This window comes from Montipora capricornis, chromosome 4, assembly GCF_036669925.1.
Source record: "Montipora capricornis isolate CH-2021 chromosome 4, ASM3666992v2, whole genome shotgun sequence".
Classification (NCBI taxonomy): domain Eukaryota; kingdom Metazoa; phylum Cnidaria; class Anthozoa; order Scleractinia; family Acroporidae; genus Montipora; species Montipora capricornis.
The window spans coordinates 55,988,496-56,004,885 of record NC_090886.1 but is presented as its reverse complement, the minus strand read 5'-3'; the positions used below and the strand labels follow the sequence as shown (position 1 = coordinate 56,004,885).

The following is a 16,390-nucleotide window of genomic DNA, read 5'->3' as shown; positions in this document are numbered from 1 at the left end:
CTGCGTTGGAAATTAGCGGAGCTTATTTTACCGCTCTCTAGTAAGAATGCAATCTCTAGTTTTTGGAGGCATACTAAAGGAAAAAATATTGAGTCATTATGATCGTAAGGTTAAATATGTTATCACCAAATACCCACCAGTAAATTTACAAGAAAGTAGAAATTGATTTTGTCCCCACCCCACCCCCTTTCCTCCAGGTTTACCTTTTAGCGGTCCCCGAACGTACAGATACGATTCACCCATAGACACTGATTTCAAATTGTTTTTGCTATGAATTATTGTTCATTGGGAGCATTATTCTTGAGAAGAACTTTTCAAGTGTGAAGGGTAGCAATAACTAATATGTGATATGTTTCACGAACAATTTTTGCGAAGTTTCAAAGAAAATTTTTGCGTAGTCTAATTTCTCAGCTGATGAACCTGGTATCATATTAAAGCTATTTCATTCCGTAGGCTACAATAGTTATTCCATTTCTTATAGAAGTACTACTTAAGTATTGAAGTTTTTCGAGATCAGATTAAACTGACTTACCTGGACCTAATGGTTTTGGCAGGGAAGGCGCTGGAAGACGGCCTGTGAAGGAATGCAAAGTACGACGCAACTTACTCTTTATCTAGGCAATACTCTCCGGAACGTAAAACGTTTAGTAAATAACGAAATTGTCTGAGAACAAGATAATTAAGGCGGCTACACTTCAGGAACGGAAAGGAACTTTATTTAAGTGTCTAGTCGTTCTAGCGTTGGAGCACTAATTGGGGGCACTGTAAACTGAAATTACAACGTTGATTTTGGAGGAGAGGGGAAAGCCGGAGTACCGGAGAAAACCTCTCGGTGCAGAGTACGGAACCAGGGAATCGAACCCGGGCAACATTGGTGGGAGGCGAGTTCTCTCACCACTGCGCCATCCCTTCCTTCACCCACAAAGAGAAAAACAGAGTTTTTGTTTAGTCGCTATTTCAAAGGGAAGCAAAAACTTTCCTTTTAATGGGTTCTTCGAGTAACATTTCAACATGAAGAAGTCTTCCTCGCACTTACCCGGACAATTTAAGCAACTGTGTCTGAAAAATGCATTCAGTAACTTTTCAAGACGATCGCGTTTTTTGCGTTGACGTCAAAACCTCTAACATTTCATTTAATTGCTTCCGTTTTGATTAAGGTTTCGACACTTATTATGGTTAAAAATGCCTTACCACTTGACTTGAAGCACACATTTTTCCCAGCAGCAATCTGTCTCCTAGATAGAGCTGTGTTGTAAATCTGTACACATGCCAGGCGGCCTTTAAAGAACCGATAACCTTTTATTTTCGCTCCAAGCCGGACATGATAGTTCGTTGCCAGTCGGATTCTCCCAATAATTTCTCGCTTTACCAACCGATTGTTTACGTAAAGTCTTGCCTCTCCTCTCCTTCGATTATAAGTGGCCGTTACGTAACTCCAACTTCGTCGGTAAATCCTTGAAAGGAGCGGCTTAGTGAGGACGCGACCCCGACGCCGAACAAACCGAACATACAGCAAGGTAGGGGTGACCATCCATATCTGTACCCCTTGACCCGTTGGGTTATAATTCATAAGAGGCCCAGCACCCTCTGGAAAAACCCAAAGCGATATAGTGATAGATTTCACGATGTCCAATAAGCCAGTGTTTGGAAGTTGAATGTAACTGTACGGTCTACCGAAGAATTGATACGATGTGCCTTGTTTCCTGTCGGGGCCCGGAGCAGGACGAACGCTGCCGAAGATTGCCGGAGGGTTCTTTCGACCACTGAGGTCTTTGCCTTTAACAACACTACTTAGTGGGTATACTGCCATCGGATTGTACGAGGCTGGATGGAGATAAATCAAAGTAAATTAATTGCCGGGTTATTACAAGGAACTCTGAACTCTGCAGTCCTTTGAGAGAATAGATTTGGCATAAATTATTGTACAAAAGCAACTGCCTTGTTTGATTTTAAAACACCATATCATTTGTTAGATTTATTGACATACTTACGTCGAGGGACTCTTGGTCGTTTTGGCCGATGAATAATAGGTCGAACGACTGGACGAGCTGGAGAAACAAAATACAATGAATCAATCTAAGCTCAAGCTTTCTATGTAGTTAAGTTCACAGCATCGCTACTCCATGAAAAATAACATGAAACCGCTAGAAAAGGAGCGAAGAAGAAGAAGAACATACAAGGTAGCGTTTTCCTTTATTTATTAATTCATTGCTGTCTTGATGTTTTGTTTGGACCACAACTACATTTTGCGTCTATTGTTGTACTCCGGCAATCCACCATTATCTTTACTCTGGAATAGTTTATATTGGCATTAATGTAAAGAGCTTTTCATTCCGTCGCTTCTTTTATCTCCAATTTACGCTCTCGTTGTATTCTTAGAAATTTCATTGGATTGCCAGCAAATATTTTAGCGATTTCTTGTTTCAAAAATGGTATATATGCGGAAATTTTTATGAACTTCAATTTGACTTGAAAATGACCACTCGTAGAGCGATCGAAACGTCGTAAGTTTTATTTGCTCATTTTATAAGTGTTTCTTCAAGACCTTAGATTAATTCCATTCGTTTTGAGCCATTTTTAACGAAACTAAAAGTATTTTCCTCGCCTTTCTTGCCATTAATGGTCCATATATATAGGTCCATATACTCCGGCCCACTTGATTAGGCGTGGTATTCTTTGTTTGCCTGTCGGGATTGCATAATTTGTATATGGGGTGAAATAGGACCGTCACGGTTGTGTCTATACTGTCTGCGATCAATTTACCTACCATTCACCCCATTTTTCACCTTAAGTATATAGTGCACGGAATAAGAGATCTGCGGCTGATGGATTCTGGATCAACCAGAAAGTGACGTCATCGGGAATCATTAGGAGAAATCTATAGGGTTGTTCAATTTTGATATAACTGAGTTCTCCATCTTTTTGTGGTAGTTGCAAAAATTAATGTGAAAGATGTTGTTATTCGGCCATTTGATTGCAATGATATGACGTGATATTACTTGTGAAAGCTATCCATCAAATATATCTTGTCTCACAGACTTTCATCACATGCAACCAAATCGGCCGGTTCAGGGAAATCCGACTTTATGTTCACCTTTGATCGCGTCGTTCTTTACGGCTTACAAAATCCATATGCTCCTTAGACGATTATCTGGTTACAGACGAAGCCTTCGTGTATGAATAGTCAATCATAACCATAAATGTTCAGCTCATTAGATATTCACGTCATGTCTTGTCTGAGCCTCCTCATACTTTTTAACACAGAAAAATTGGTATTGTACTCCTAAAATGACTTTCGCTTCTTCGCAACAACAAATTTACTAAATTGTACAATCCGACAGATTCTACAGACGCCACGTTTCTGGTTGACTCACGATCCGCCAGCCCCAGAAACCCCATTCAATACACTACCAGCGTACTAGTGCACTGTCACGCGGGTTTCCCGTTGGGTTGGGATTACCTCAAACGGAAATTCAATTTGCACTCCCTTGTTGTATAGAGCGTTTTCGAAAGACTTCACGGCACGGCGGTCATGTTGGTGTTACAAAACAAAGAAATGGCGGTCACGATGGGGTACCAAACTAATCCTCCAGTAAATGAACTCTATGTTTATGCAACAACTATCTTTTGTTTCAGGAATTCAATATGGCCACTGGTCACGTGAGCGAAAACGTTCTGTACACGATTGAACACTCAGACGGTTGATAACGACCTAAAAATCGACTGCTGTGATGATTTTAGCATACAGGTGTTAAACATGCGCATGCACATGCACGTGCACGTACATTACATACTTGACCTGCACACGCACCTCATCTTTTATGCACATGTAAATAATTTTCATTTTAGTTAAGGACGGTGCCTACTAATTAAAGATATTTTTGCCCCGGTGTGTGATTATGCAGGAAATGTAGATCTTAACAAGTGTTATTGAAATCCATAAAGAAAATTGGGGGTAACCACTCATTCTTTAAAGATAATTCATGAATAATCTTTGTAAAAAGCTTTAAAATACAAAGCAATGTATGGCATTCTTTCTAAAATTGAAGCTTAATTATCTCTCAAAAATGCATGGTTACCCCCAATTTTCTTTTTGGATACCAAGAGTACTTACTAAGATCTACTTTTTCCGGATAGTTTTAAGCCGCGCAAAAAAAATTCCTGTATTAGTGAGCATCACCGATAGGAAATCCGAGTGTCTCGAGATGCGCAGAACGTGTGCGCAATAACAATAGTATGCACCGTCCTTAAGACGTTGAGAAATAAACTGTACATTTCGCCGTTCCCTCTGACAGAGTAACACAGGTGCCGAAATTTAGCATAACGCGAGAAGATGCAGTTATTGTACTCAACGATTTAACAAAACTGTAAGCACACTTCAACGAATCAATCAAGTTCACCTGTTGGGAATTTGGATTGACAATTGATTGATGATGACACCTTCGGCTTGTTTTATTTGCAATATAATCTCCCCAACCTACCTGTCTTAAAGCATTTTCTCGCTGCAAGCCGCACTTGCGCCTCGTTGAGTGGAGCTGCATACACTTGCAGACACGTGACTTTACCCTTAAAGTAACGAGTGTCTCCAATCCTCGCTCCCATGCGCACGGGATAATTGGTCGCTAATCGAATTCGACCGATAAACCTTTTAGCAATTTTCCTTCCATTTCTCCACAAAGCTGCTATTCCAGTCTTCCTATCGTAACTGGCTCCCAGGAACTGCCATTTTCTAAGCTGTATTTGCCTGCTTCTCAAAGGGCGGGTGAATCGCCTTCCCTTGCGTCGCGCAAATTGGACATATAACCCTCTTGGCGCTAGCATCCAGAAATGAACTCCATATGCACCCGGATGGTAATTAAACAAAGGACCAGCGGGTCCTTCAGGGTAAAACCACGCCAGTATTGTCATACTGTGAGAAGTGTCAAGAGCTCCACCCCGTCTGTTTGGAAAATGAATGTAACTTGTTTTTTGACCCAGCAGTCTGATGGAACCGCCTGAGCGACCGAGAGGTCCTGGAGCGTAGCGCACATTTCGAAGTCTTGCGGATATGCTCCTGTTTGTTAATTCCCCGCCTCCTACGGCCTTGTTTAGTGGGAAAAATGCCACAGGCGAGGGAAGATCTGAAAATTACAGAAATGAAAATAGCTTTTAACGTTAAACACATTACTTCAATTTTCTATCTCTATCTATCTATCTATCGACAGCAGTCCAAATGTTATATTTGTTCGCCAATCAGGTTTCCCTGTTGCAGACAATGAGTGATAAAAATAACTCTGGAACCAAGTCACGCTGGTACTGAATATCAATTTTTCAAGCGTCTATTAGAGATTATATAATAACCCAAGTTATTCTCGCATTTTGATTGGTTCTTGCCTATGATCTATTGCCTATGATCTATCAGTGACACACTCGGCTATCGGCTATCGGCTATGCCACTTTTTTGTTCTTACCACATTTTGACGTCATCTGTGATCTATTACTGAACAGACGCACGGCAACATGGAATCTATTTGTTAACTACTGATTAAGTTGTCCAGATAAAGGCGACGATCACTTTTCCCTTTCATCTATAACCCGCATCTATTTCATTCATCGAGTCCTTTCACGGGAACACATGAACCCAACAAACTGACCTGCTCCCAACTGAGTGGCATTCGTAACTCATTTGGTAGAGCATTGCACGGGCATAGAGTTCTAAAGCTGACGTTATAAAAGTTAAATTTGTGAAATTAAGGGATTCGTTGGGATGTTTTAAAAGAATACCATCTCAAAGGCCTAGTTGCCAAAAACTAGCATTGTGGGACAAATTGTCTCGGAGATACTATTCCCTTTTTGCCCTGATGACTTCATACAAATCCTTCTAAATTTGACTCCATTCCTAATATAATGAACTGAGTCAAATTTTAAAGGATTTGTATGAAGTCATCAGAGCATAACTGGGCTAATATCTCAAACACATTTTGCCCTGAAATGTTAATTTTTGGCGAGTAGGCCTTTTGGATGTTATTCTTTCATAATACTCCGAACAATCCCATAATTTCGCAAATGTAATTTTTATGACGTCACACTTTAGGACTTCGAAACCCGTTGACGCCACACTGATGAATTTTTTAAATTGTTCAGATCATCGCGAGGATCACTTCCCCTTTCGACTCAAATTGCCATCAAGGTTTACGAAGATTATTGCTGTTTTGGTACATCACCCTTATACTTACTCAATGGCTTCTTTGGAGGAATGTGTGGTCGGACTGGGCCTTTAGAAGAAAAATAATTGCACAAACGTTATTGAGCCGCCAATAATAAATTTAATTTGAGAGGATGGTAAGATCGAAAAAAACCTTTTTACGGTCAATTTTCTAGACAGGGAAAAGTTTCTTTCAAGTTCTAGTTAGTCGAAATCCACACAATATCTACTTCACTGCTTCATCAAGTTGAAGCTGTACCTGTGTAGGCAGAGTGCGAAATATCTGACTCAAAAAGAACAGAAAGAAAAATGAGGACGAGAGACAAAAAAAAACAAGGACAAGGATATAACAAATGAAAATATTAATCAAATATTTTCCTATCAAGGGAAGGAAATGTTATCATAAGTGCAAGCTTCGATTTAACAACAACAACAAAAACAACAGCAAAAATAAAGGTTATAATACGGCAATCGAATCCGAGCCAAATTGATCTAAGGTAAGTGTTTTCAACACTGAGCTAACCTCGGTCGGCAAAGGCTAAATAATCAGTAGATGTTTGAGCAGCGAGTATCAGGAAATCCGACATTTAGGTTGAAAAGCTACAGTGCATTTTTCAGCTCACTTTTACAACATTCACTGAGAAGAGTAAATGTTCTTTCTTAAAACAAGCCAAAATATTCAGACAATACGTACGTTGTGTAAAGCAGGTTCTTTGCCTTCCGCGAATTTTTTGCGGCGAAAGAGCGTAATTAAACACTTGAAAGCAAGAAATGCTTCCAGTGAATCGGCGTTTGTCGCCAATCTTTATCCCCATCCTGATTGGATAATTAGTAGCCAATCGAAATCGTCCGATCCCCTTTCGCGCTACTTGATAGTTATTTATCCACAATTTTCCAACTCCGGAGTTGTGGTCGTAACTGCAACCAACAAATTGCCAACGATTCAACGTTATGCGCCTACTCCGCAACGCGACCGTGTAGAGCCGTCTCCTTCCGCCGCGTTTTCCACGACGGGTGAAACGTGCCATCAACGTTCGCGGTGTTTCAAGCCAGAACTGAAGGCCAATTCCATTGGGGTGATAATTTGCAATGGGTCCAGGATTTCCACGTGGCTTAACCCAGGCTAATAAAGTAATGGAGTATTTTGTGTCCAGAGGTCCTCTGTTGGGGAACTCGATAAAGCTGTTTCGCCTTCCCGTGAAGCGATAAGCTGTGCGGGGTTGACCGTCGGGTCCATAATCAGGATACACTCCTCGCAATCTGGCAGGGCGGTTACCATTTTTGCTAATATCCCGTCCCCTTGATGCTGCACTCAACGGGTACACTGCTACCAACTTATTACACGCTGAGATTAAAGGGGAAAGAAACAGTAATAATGTTTGGTTTATCTACATGGAAACCTTAATGTCTCATGCAACTGTCATGAAACGCACTCAAAACTGATATCCAAGACAATAACACTGATGAAATGGTATATGAAATGAATCATATATGAACTGCGGATGTGAAATCAAGTGAAGCTATGATCTTTGAAGTTATGAACGCAATTTTCACAATTGCGTAGAAGCCTGAAAAATTCAGGACTTCAACGGGGTTTGAACCCGTGACCTCGCGATTTCGGTGCGACGCTATAACCAACTACGCTATGAAGCCACTGACGTTGGGAGCTGGTCATTTGTGGGAACCCACAAATGACCAGCTCCCAACGTCAGTGGCTTCATACCTTAGTTGGTTAGAGTGTCGCACCGGAATCGCGAGGTCACGAGTTCAAACCCCGTTGAAGTCCTGAATTTTTCAGGCTTCTCTACGCATTTGTATAAATTGCGTTCACAACTACGAAGATAATTGCTTCACAATAACACTGTCCCAAAAAACCCGCAAATACATTAAAGTCTGCTATCGATGCATGTTGAGCAAGATATTTTAAACGGTGGCAAACCAATTGTTTTCTCGATTATCGTCATTGCAAATGAGATTCATTTGCAATATCCAAATCTGTTTGTACAGTACATCATGTTGTGGAATCCGTTTCTTTCTACTAAATAAAATTTACTCACGCTTTGATGGCTTTGGAGCTTTTATCGTTGGTTTAATAAAAGGGTGACTTCCTGAAATAAAAATAAGATTATATTGGAAAAATTAATCATAACCAAAATGACATGAATGTCATAATTCTGACCCATGACAATGAAATGAGAAGACTCGAGCAAACGATAAATCTTGGTAAGGCACCAACATATCCTTATGTTAGAGCTAACACCTTTTGCAAAACAGGTGCTGCTTCGTGTCGTTAAAATTGGAATGGCGTCCGCCACTAACCTATTAATTGACTATTAAAGCCTCTGGCTTTGGCTTCCATTGTAATTACCGGCTGTTTTGTCGATAGTTGTTGACAATTGCTGATGATTGTTAATATTTTTAATAATTGTAAATGAAGTCAATTTTAGGTTTAAAGCAATAAACAATACTTTGTGCACGTTGTTAACTATGGTCGAAAGACCAGATGAATCCTATTCTCAGGAAGAACAAAGAAAAAGAACGAAAACTTCTAAGAAACAAACGGACTGAAAAAAATTACCTGTGCCTCTGAAACAGCTCTTTTCTAAATTAACAACCTGGTGGCTGCGGAGAGCTTTATCAAAAAACTGTAGGCATGATACTTGACCTCGGAAGTATTGGTTATCTCCCGGCCTCGCTCCCAAGAAAACGTCGTGATTGGTGGCGAGTTCAATGGAACCGATTTTCTTGCGCACAACTGGTTTACTGTTTACGAAGAGCGTTGCAATGCCCGATGGCTGATCATATGATATTCCAAAGTGGTTCCATTTCCAAGGTGAAACTCCATCCACGCTCGCCAAATATGGCTTTTTCTTTCGAGTTACCCTTGTTACAAACTCAGCAAACACCATGTTACGCCTCATCATCCATAATCTAACTGCGAAACCTTTCTTTGCAAATTGGACTATGGGTCCAATGCGGTTCTTAGGCAATGCCCATATGAGAATCGTCATAGACTTTCTCGTGTCCATTCTTCCAGCGTTTGGAATTTTGATATAGCTGTCGGGTCTTCCCCTGAATTCATATGCTCCTCCTCTTAGTTTATCAGGTCCATTTACCACTTTCACGTTACTGAGGATAGCACTGGGATTTCGTTTCAGTTTCTCCACACCTCGAAACCGTTTGTTCAATGGATACACGATGACAGGCGAAACAGGAACTACAACATGAGTGATATTACAATTTAATCATTAATACGAAACAACATGGTGGAACAAGCCATTTTTTAAACTTGATGTTTCGTGTGCGTAACCGTTGCAATTTTGGAAGACTCTGAGAGGTCTGGGTCCGAGATTAAGAAGAGCGATCTTGACACTAAAACTACAATTAGCTGTTACTTATTAACTCAAAGTAACAGCTTTTCACTGCTAAGGTTAGTATTAAGAGCAGGCTTAAGTTCCTGTATAAAGAATTCATTTTACAGCAATAATCAGTTTGACTGATGTAAGAATGTCAAGAATGTTTCCTGAACCAATCCCGAGACATGTTGTTATAGCTGCCTACCAACCCCAGAAGAGAACTCTCGAAAACGAGCATGTTGGCTTCACTGCAGTTGCCATTGTCTCTCTCTGCAACAAGAGAGGTGGTTTGTTCTCATGAGGATTAGATTCAGGTACATTATAGAAACCTTAGAAATGGGCAAGTTATTTCGCATGGCAGCAATTGCAGTCTCACTTACATGATGGGTGTGGTGTGGGCCGTGTTGGGTGTGGGGTGGTGACAGGCACAGGAGGACCACCTGAAACAAGAAAAGGGACATTTGAATAATCATCATCTTTTGGCATAGTTGAAATTGTCGAGTGGACACAAACAAGGGAATATGAGGAAGGAGAACGAAACCCTACCCCCCTCGAAAATTATTTACAATCTGTACTTTCCAAGTGCCCATGTTGTGAAGGTTATTGTTGTCAGTTGTTCCTATAGGACTGCGAGATCCCCTTTCACTGACCAGTGAGGTGACTTCCTTGAAAAAGCCACGCAGTATAATACATAAGTACTAAAGAATAACTAATACCATGACCAAAGGTGGGGGATTCGCTCAATTACCTCATGTTCCTCATGGAAACTACAAGTTTAGTAATCCCAATCCTGCCCACATTAGGAGTTTCCTTGGCGGGAATAAAGAAACATTGGTCCATGAAACAAATTGCGAACAGTTTTTAAAAGTCATACGAAAGTCGCTCTAATAAACAGTGCGACGTGAAAGAACCCTAGAGGTGACTGAATGCTTGAGGATATTGTGAACGTCATGCTACTCTGAAATTCGATGGTAAATAAAATGTATGATATGATACGGAGAGCTGTTTTCAATTGAGTGTCGTAAAACAAATGCCAAATTAAAGGGAAACTGTCACGAGAAGCGCATGCGCTAGCGTCTTGTGAAAACTTGAAAAGTGTTAGGTTAACTTTTTTCAAGTTGAATCGACAAATTCAAAATGGTGTCCATTTGGGAGGGCCATGGTGGACGAAGGAGAAACGAATATACGTGACTCACGCGTGAATCCATGACGGCGGCTAGAAATTTCCGTGGGCTCGAGAGCAAACAAACTCGAGCATGCGCAACTCATAACAGTGCCCCTTTAAAGTAATAACCTCGATCGATCACAACAGGTGCAAACATCGCAATGAACCAATCCTGATTCCTAGCAATAAATCTCGTGTGCAATTCGCGATTGGTTTTGGTTTTCCTTCTCATTGGTTGATAAACTGGTGCAAGATCTTTAAACCAATCTCTAAGCGTAGAAATTGCAATCGTGTACGTTCGACAGTCCTTTGAAAATTGCTCTAATACAATGGAATACTCACGTCTTATGCATTGCTTCATGGCCCTTTCCACCTGCTTTTGATGCAAAGCAAATCGATACAGTTGTACACAGGCGATGGCTCCTTTGTAATACCGAGGATCGCCGATCTTTGCTCCGATCCTTATCGGTCCATTCGTTGATAATCCGATTCTGCCGATCTTGCGCGTTGCTACGTTCCTTGCGTTAACCCACAGCCTGGCGTACGTACCGTCGTAAGATGTTCCTACGAAACTCCACGCGTTTCGCCTTAACACAGACTTAGAGACAGGAGAAGTCAAGGCACCTCCTACCTTTACGTAACGAGCAAAAAGCGTTTTGGAATTTAGCAGCCATAAGTGTGTTTCCCATGCAGGTCCTACGCCATAATTAATGATCGGTCCTGAGATACCGTTGGGTTTAATCCACGCAAAAATCGAGATAACGGATGTTGCACGCAGTTTTCCCTGATTGGGGATTTGAATGAAGCTATTTGAAACACCACGAAGCTCAACTGAAGAGCTAGGTAGGCCATCAGGACCTTTTGTCAGGCCGACGTTACTAAATTTTGCACCAGGTGCTTTGTTGGGGCTCATGTCTCGGCCCCTGCTGATTGGATTAAATGGATATAGTCCCATGAGCATCGGGAGAGCTGCAAAAGGGAACACAACACTGTTAAATTAAAAGAAAGTCAAGTCAGCATTTCCATGGAAAATAAACATTTCCTTCTATGAAATTCATTAACAAACCCATTCCACCCAACTCCCAAAAGAAACACAACTTACCAGGCCTTGGCTTTGTCGGTTTGGGTCTGGGCTCTAAGAAAAAATGCGAAGGCAAGATTGGAAAGATCGTTAGTCAGTAAGAAGTATTTAAAGTAAAAAACATATAGAAGCCACAGATTTTGTGTTCTATTATAGCACCTCTATGTTCCATAGCAAAGCCAATGATAGTACACAGTGATTGTTTAACTGAACGTCGAATTTTGTTATCATGAAGCAGATCATGAATGTTAACTCTGGTAAATAAAATGAAGGGATATTCTTTTTCGACTGTGACTCGTAGGTTCGTTTGATGCCTGCAAAGGATCACTCGGATTTTTTCCGACTATCCCCGAGTCCTAGCTCCTATGAGTCTACTATACAGCTCAGTGGTGGAGCTTCCGAACTAGTAATCGGAAAGTCGTAGGGCCGGATAGACTCTTGTTCGGGAGCACTCGGTTTTTTCCCGAGTATCCCCGAGTCACCATCAAGATAAGAATACCTCGAAATATACTAGATATCACCGTCACTGGTGAGGTTGGGGACCCTGACGTCTCGTGTGGCGTCGCTCTCTACGCTGAATTAACCAGGGATGCTGATACGGCCTTCTTCCCCTAAAGTGTAGGAGAGTTTCTCCATTCTCTGCGGTTTTGAGATTTCTTATACCAGACTAATACTAATCTAATTATTCCACCTAATCAGATGAGGCCCAAACAACATCAGCCCGCTCGGCTCGCCAGGCCCGTTCATTTTATTGTTGACTGCGTGCTTCTGTGAACAATCTAGTTTTATTGTTCCCTTTGATTTGGGTCAGTCTGAGTCGCCAATCATGACGTGCAACAGAAATGCAAAGCAAAAGTTTTTCTAAGACCCCATCCGCAGGCTTTTTCTTTATGGATTTGTCTTCCGTCCACGTGTATCCGGCGAACCATACATGCGAATCCGCAAATTTTTTAATCCGCTCTCCAGAGTGGAAACTTTTGAATACGCAAAGAATTTGGAATCATATGGACAGTCGAATCCGGATATTTTTAAATCTGATGACGTTACAAACGCAGATCCAGTCTTTACCGCGTAAATTTCAACATGGCCGCTGAACGAAAACTCGCACGCCTGATGGCGCAAAGAGGAGTCCTGGATACTAGAATGGATCGGGATACGTGTGGAGGGGCAAATTCGATTTGAATAAGTTACATGTGGACGTGAAAACTTTTGAATCCGGAGAGAAAAAGTTGAGGATTCAAAAGTAACCGGATACGCGTGGACGGGGCCTAAACAAATAAACGGGTGAGTTTCTAAAAAAAGCTATGGTGCTGTGTCGTTGGAAGAGTAAAACTTGTACACATAAATGTGGTTTTATTAAGGGAGTTGATAAAGGTCGAATGTCCATGGTGAAAAGAATCCATGGTCGACGCTTCGAGCGTTAGCCCTTTGCCAGAGCAAGTTGGGATTGTATTCTATATGGTGGTAATTCGACCTTTGTCAACTCGTTTGAAATTTACGTGTTTTTCTAAACAGTTTATTTTCGAACATAAAGGCACAGTATTGCTAAATCTTACTTCGTCTAAAACATTTTCTCTTTAGCGCACGGATCTGAGGTCCAATCAAAGGTTTGTTGAAAATCTGCAAGCATGAGATGCTTCCTTTGAAGACTCTGCGGTCATTCGGTTTCAATCCCATCACAGCCGGGTAGTTCGTTGCCAACTTGTAACTACCAACAGGTCGCTATCGGAGTAGAGAATCACAGAGTGAACCTTTTCGAGTTCGTAGTACTGTAAGAACAGGTTGTAAAATCATTTAGTAGTCAAAATCATCGAGCCAAATTTAGACGAAGACAATCGGTCCTATTTTCATTCGAATAAAGATTTAACGATGAAAGACGTAAAATTACCATAATACACTCTTTGCCGGATGAAAATGGCAATTTTGAAAGGTACAGTTTTTGCGAATGCTGATACTCAAACACGGTTATTTCTCATCAGTGTGACCGCAGGAAATAATGATCGCAATTTCGAATACATGGCGCCCGATATACTGGCTACCTAAGCTCCCGTGGGGAAACGATCTGTCACACAAGGGCTTGGGGCCGAAATTTCTCTCCCTAACTTCCGAGTTACCGGGGACAACGTATCTGAAAGAAGCAAGAGACTAACAGGACTAGTATAAGCGACGTGCACGCTGAAATCCCAGGCTTAATCATAGTGCTCTCACGCAGTGTCAGCAGGTATTACTTTTGGTTCTTTTCTCTTCTAAGAGGTCCTTTGTTCTGCTCATGCCCAAATGCTCTAATGGCCTAATACGCCTCAGGGCACCTTCTGCCGTGGATACCTTTGTACATGACTCTCTAATTTGGTTAGGCTTCAGGACAGACGATTGACAATAATTACACAGAAAGTATGTCTGCTGTTTGGTTGACATTTTTATCTGATGTTAAGTTCGCCATAACTCTTTACAGCGGAAACTGCTTGAGGGATCCACTAACCATAAATTAAGCAGAGCCAGCAGTAAAAACATGAGAGTTTGGATTTGTAGCTGGTTGGAGTTCAGCCCTTTGCCTTCTTTTTATTATAACTGTTCCTCCAGACTGCCGCAACAATAGACCATTCCTTGTTTATGTCTGCCTCCTCTTCAAAGCGAGTCTAATTGCGAAGTTTTCCTTATGAAAATTAGTTTTCATTCTTATGTAAATAAGAACTAATTACCATCACAAAAACTTCGCAACTAGACTCGCTTTTAAGAGGAGGCAGACTTGGCCTTGTCCCATCAGTTTACGGTGTTAGGGAGCGTTAGCAACGACAACGGCGACGGAAACAAGAACGCCCTGCACGTGCGTTTTTCACTTTCGTCCATTTCTTTGCCTTCGTCAGCAAACAACAACGTGAAATAGCCAAATTTGAGTTGTTATCAAGAACGTCAGCACTTGAGGATAAATTTTATGTTTTCTCCTCTAAAAAAAGTGCCGTTTAGACTACCACACCCTTGTCATATTAAAAAGGTTGAACTAGTTACGAAGTAATTACAAAAATGCGAATTTATATTTTGAGATGACGTTCTCGTTGTCGTTACTCAAGTTAGAAAACGGGTTCCGCCAAATTATGGCCAATCAGACCTGATGACCACAACGCCTGTGATTGGTCGTCAGCCGAGTAGCCGCGCACGAGGGATTGTTCTTGCTTAATGCAAAATCATGGACCGAGCACGGAACACAATGGTTGTTTACCATTTACTAGAAAAATCCAGAAATTTCGGTTGGAATGTAAATGGTAAGCCTATTTTGTTCTTCCCAAACGGAAAATTTCCGGAGAAAACGGAATTTCTCGAAAGGTAGTCCAAAATGTCCAAACGGAAAACGTGTTTACCATTTGCATTCCCCCATGATTTTGCCTCCCTCTAGACTCTCTCGGTAAACGTGAACGAATTTTGCAAATGGTATACGCCTATCCCAATTAAAGTTCCCATTCGGGAGTTTTTTGCTTACCGTTTGAACAAACCTAGTACCAACCGGTTTCTGCTTGTAAATGGTAAACAACCAATACCGCAACGTTTTTTTCCCGAAAAAATCTAGCAGTAGCCGTCCTAAAAATAGATATTAGCGAGCTTACGCAACAGGACGACTGGAAGACTCAGGACGGCAGAATGACGAAAAAATGTCGCGTAAGATAGGGAATGCACGGTCTCGCGCAACATTTTTTCGCCATTCTGCCGTCCCGAGTCTTCCAGCCGTCCTGTCGCGTAAGCTAGCTATTAAGGAGTTTGACAACGTCAAAAAAAGGAAAAAATTTCAATGCATTTGTTTGATACTCCACAACACAACAAGGTGAAATCAAATTTTATGTTTTGGCGACAACGTGAGCATACAACAATGAACCATTCATTTTTTTATCTTTAGTTTAAAAGCGTTCGATACTCATCCAGTTACAGGATAGTTTGCCCGTATTGTACATGGCAAAAAACCAGACGGAACAGTCGCGAAAAACTTGCCAAAGCGCTAAGTGATATTTGTTTAAACTCCCTACTGATACCGAAAACTGATGGCCCGCATTCCATCGCTGATTGAGATTTCTGGGTTGTAGAGTTCTGACTACTTGCAAAAAATAAACAAAATGGAGAATGATCATACGCGTTCACCTTATGTTTTCACTGTTATTTAACAATTATTCTACGATGGCGTGCTGGATATGAAGTGATAGATAACCAACGATGCTCGTAGCGCCAAGTTGGTTATAATCATTTTATATCCAGAAAGCCCGAGTAGAATAATTGTTTCATTAAAAACTCCAGGATCAACAACTCTTCTATGTTTATTTCTGCCTCGGTCAATTCCGGTCCAAAACGGCTTTTGTCGGCCATTTTTTCTCAGAGCTGCAAAAATGTTTTCAGCTCGCTTTATTGCTGACGTGTTCATTGACCATATTAGGTACAGCAGGCGAGCCAATGGAAATGCTGGAAATCTGATATCCGTAGTTCGGTTTTTAATAAAACAACCTACCTGGGCCACGGGGATACCATTTGCCCAAATGGTACCCAGCCCCTTGTCTTTCCGATACGTAACTGCCAAGTAGTTCCATCGCCCCATTTTAACGTGACTGCTCCTAATTGCCGCCACC

The 16,390-nt window shown here is 41.3% G+C and overlaps 1 protein-coding gene across 1 annotated transcript; it reads right to left on the bottom strand.

Moving 5' to 3' along the window:
- Window positions 1-8,233: 8,233 nt before the first annotated feature.
- LOC138045019 (uncharacterized) lies at window positions 8,234-9,195 on the bottom strand. The gene is made up of 2 exons (XM_068891374.1): window positions 8,763-9,195; window positions 8,234-8,292 (listed from the first exon to the last, which is right to left on the bottom strand). The coding sequence occupies exons 1-2, from the start codon at window positions 9,193-9,195 to the stop codon at window positions 8,234-8,236; spliced, it is 492 nt and encodes a 163-aa protein (XP_068747475.1).
- Between the last annotated feature and the right edge of the window lie 7,195 nt (window positions 9,196-16,390).

What these genes read in the sequence shown, in the direction of transcription:
- LOC138045019 (XM_068891374.1), bottom strand. Translation starts at nt 9,195, where the DNA reads ATGACGATTCTCATATGGGCATTGCCTAAGAACCGCATTGGACCCATA. An exon ending in GAGCTGTTTCAGAGGCACAG is followed by an intron (nt 8,293 to 8,762) that starts GTAATTTTTTTC and finishes TTTTTATTTCAG; the next exon opens with GAAGTCACCCTTTTATTAAA.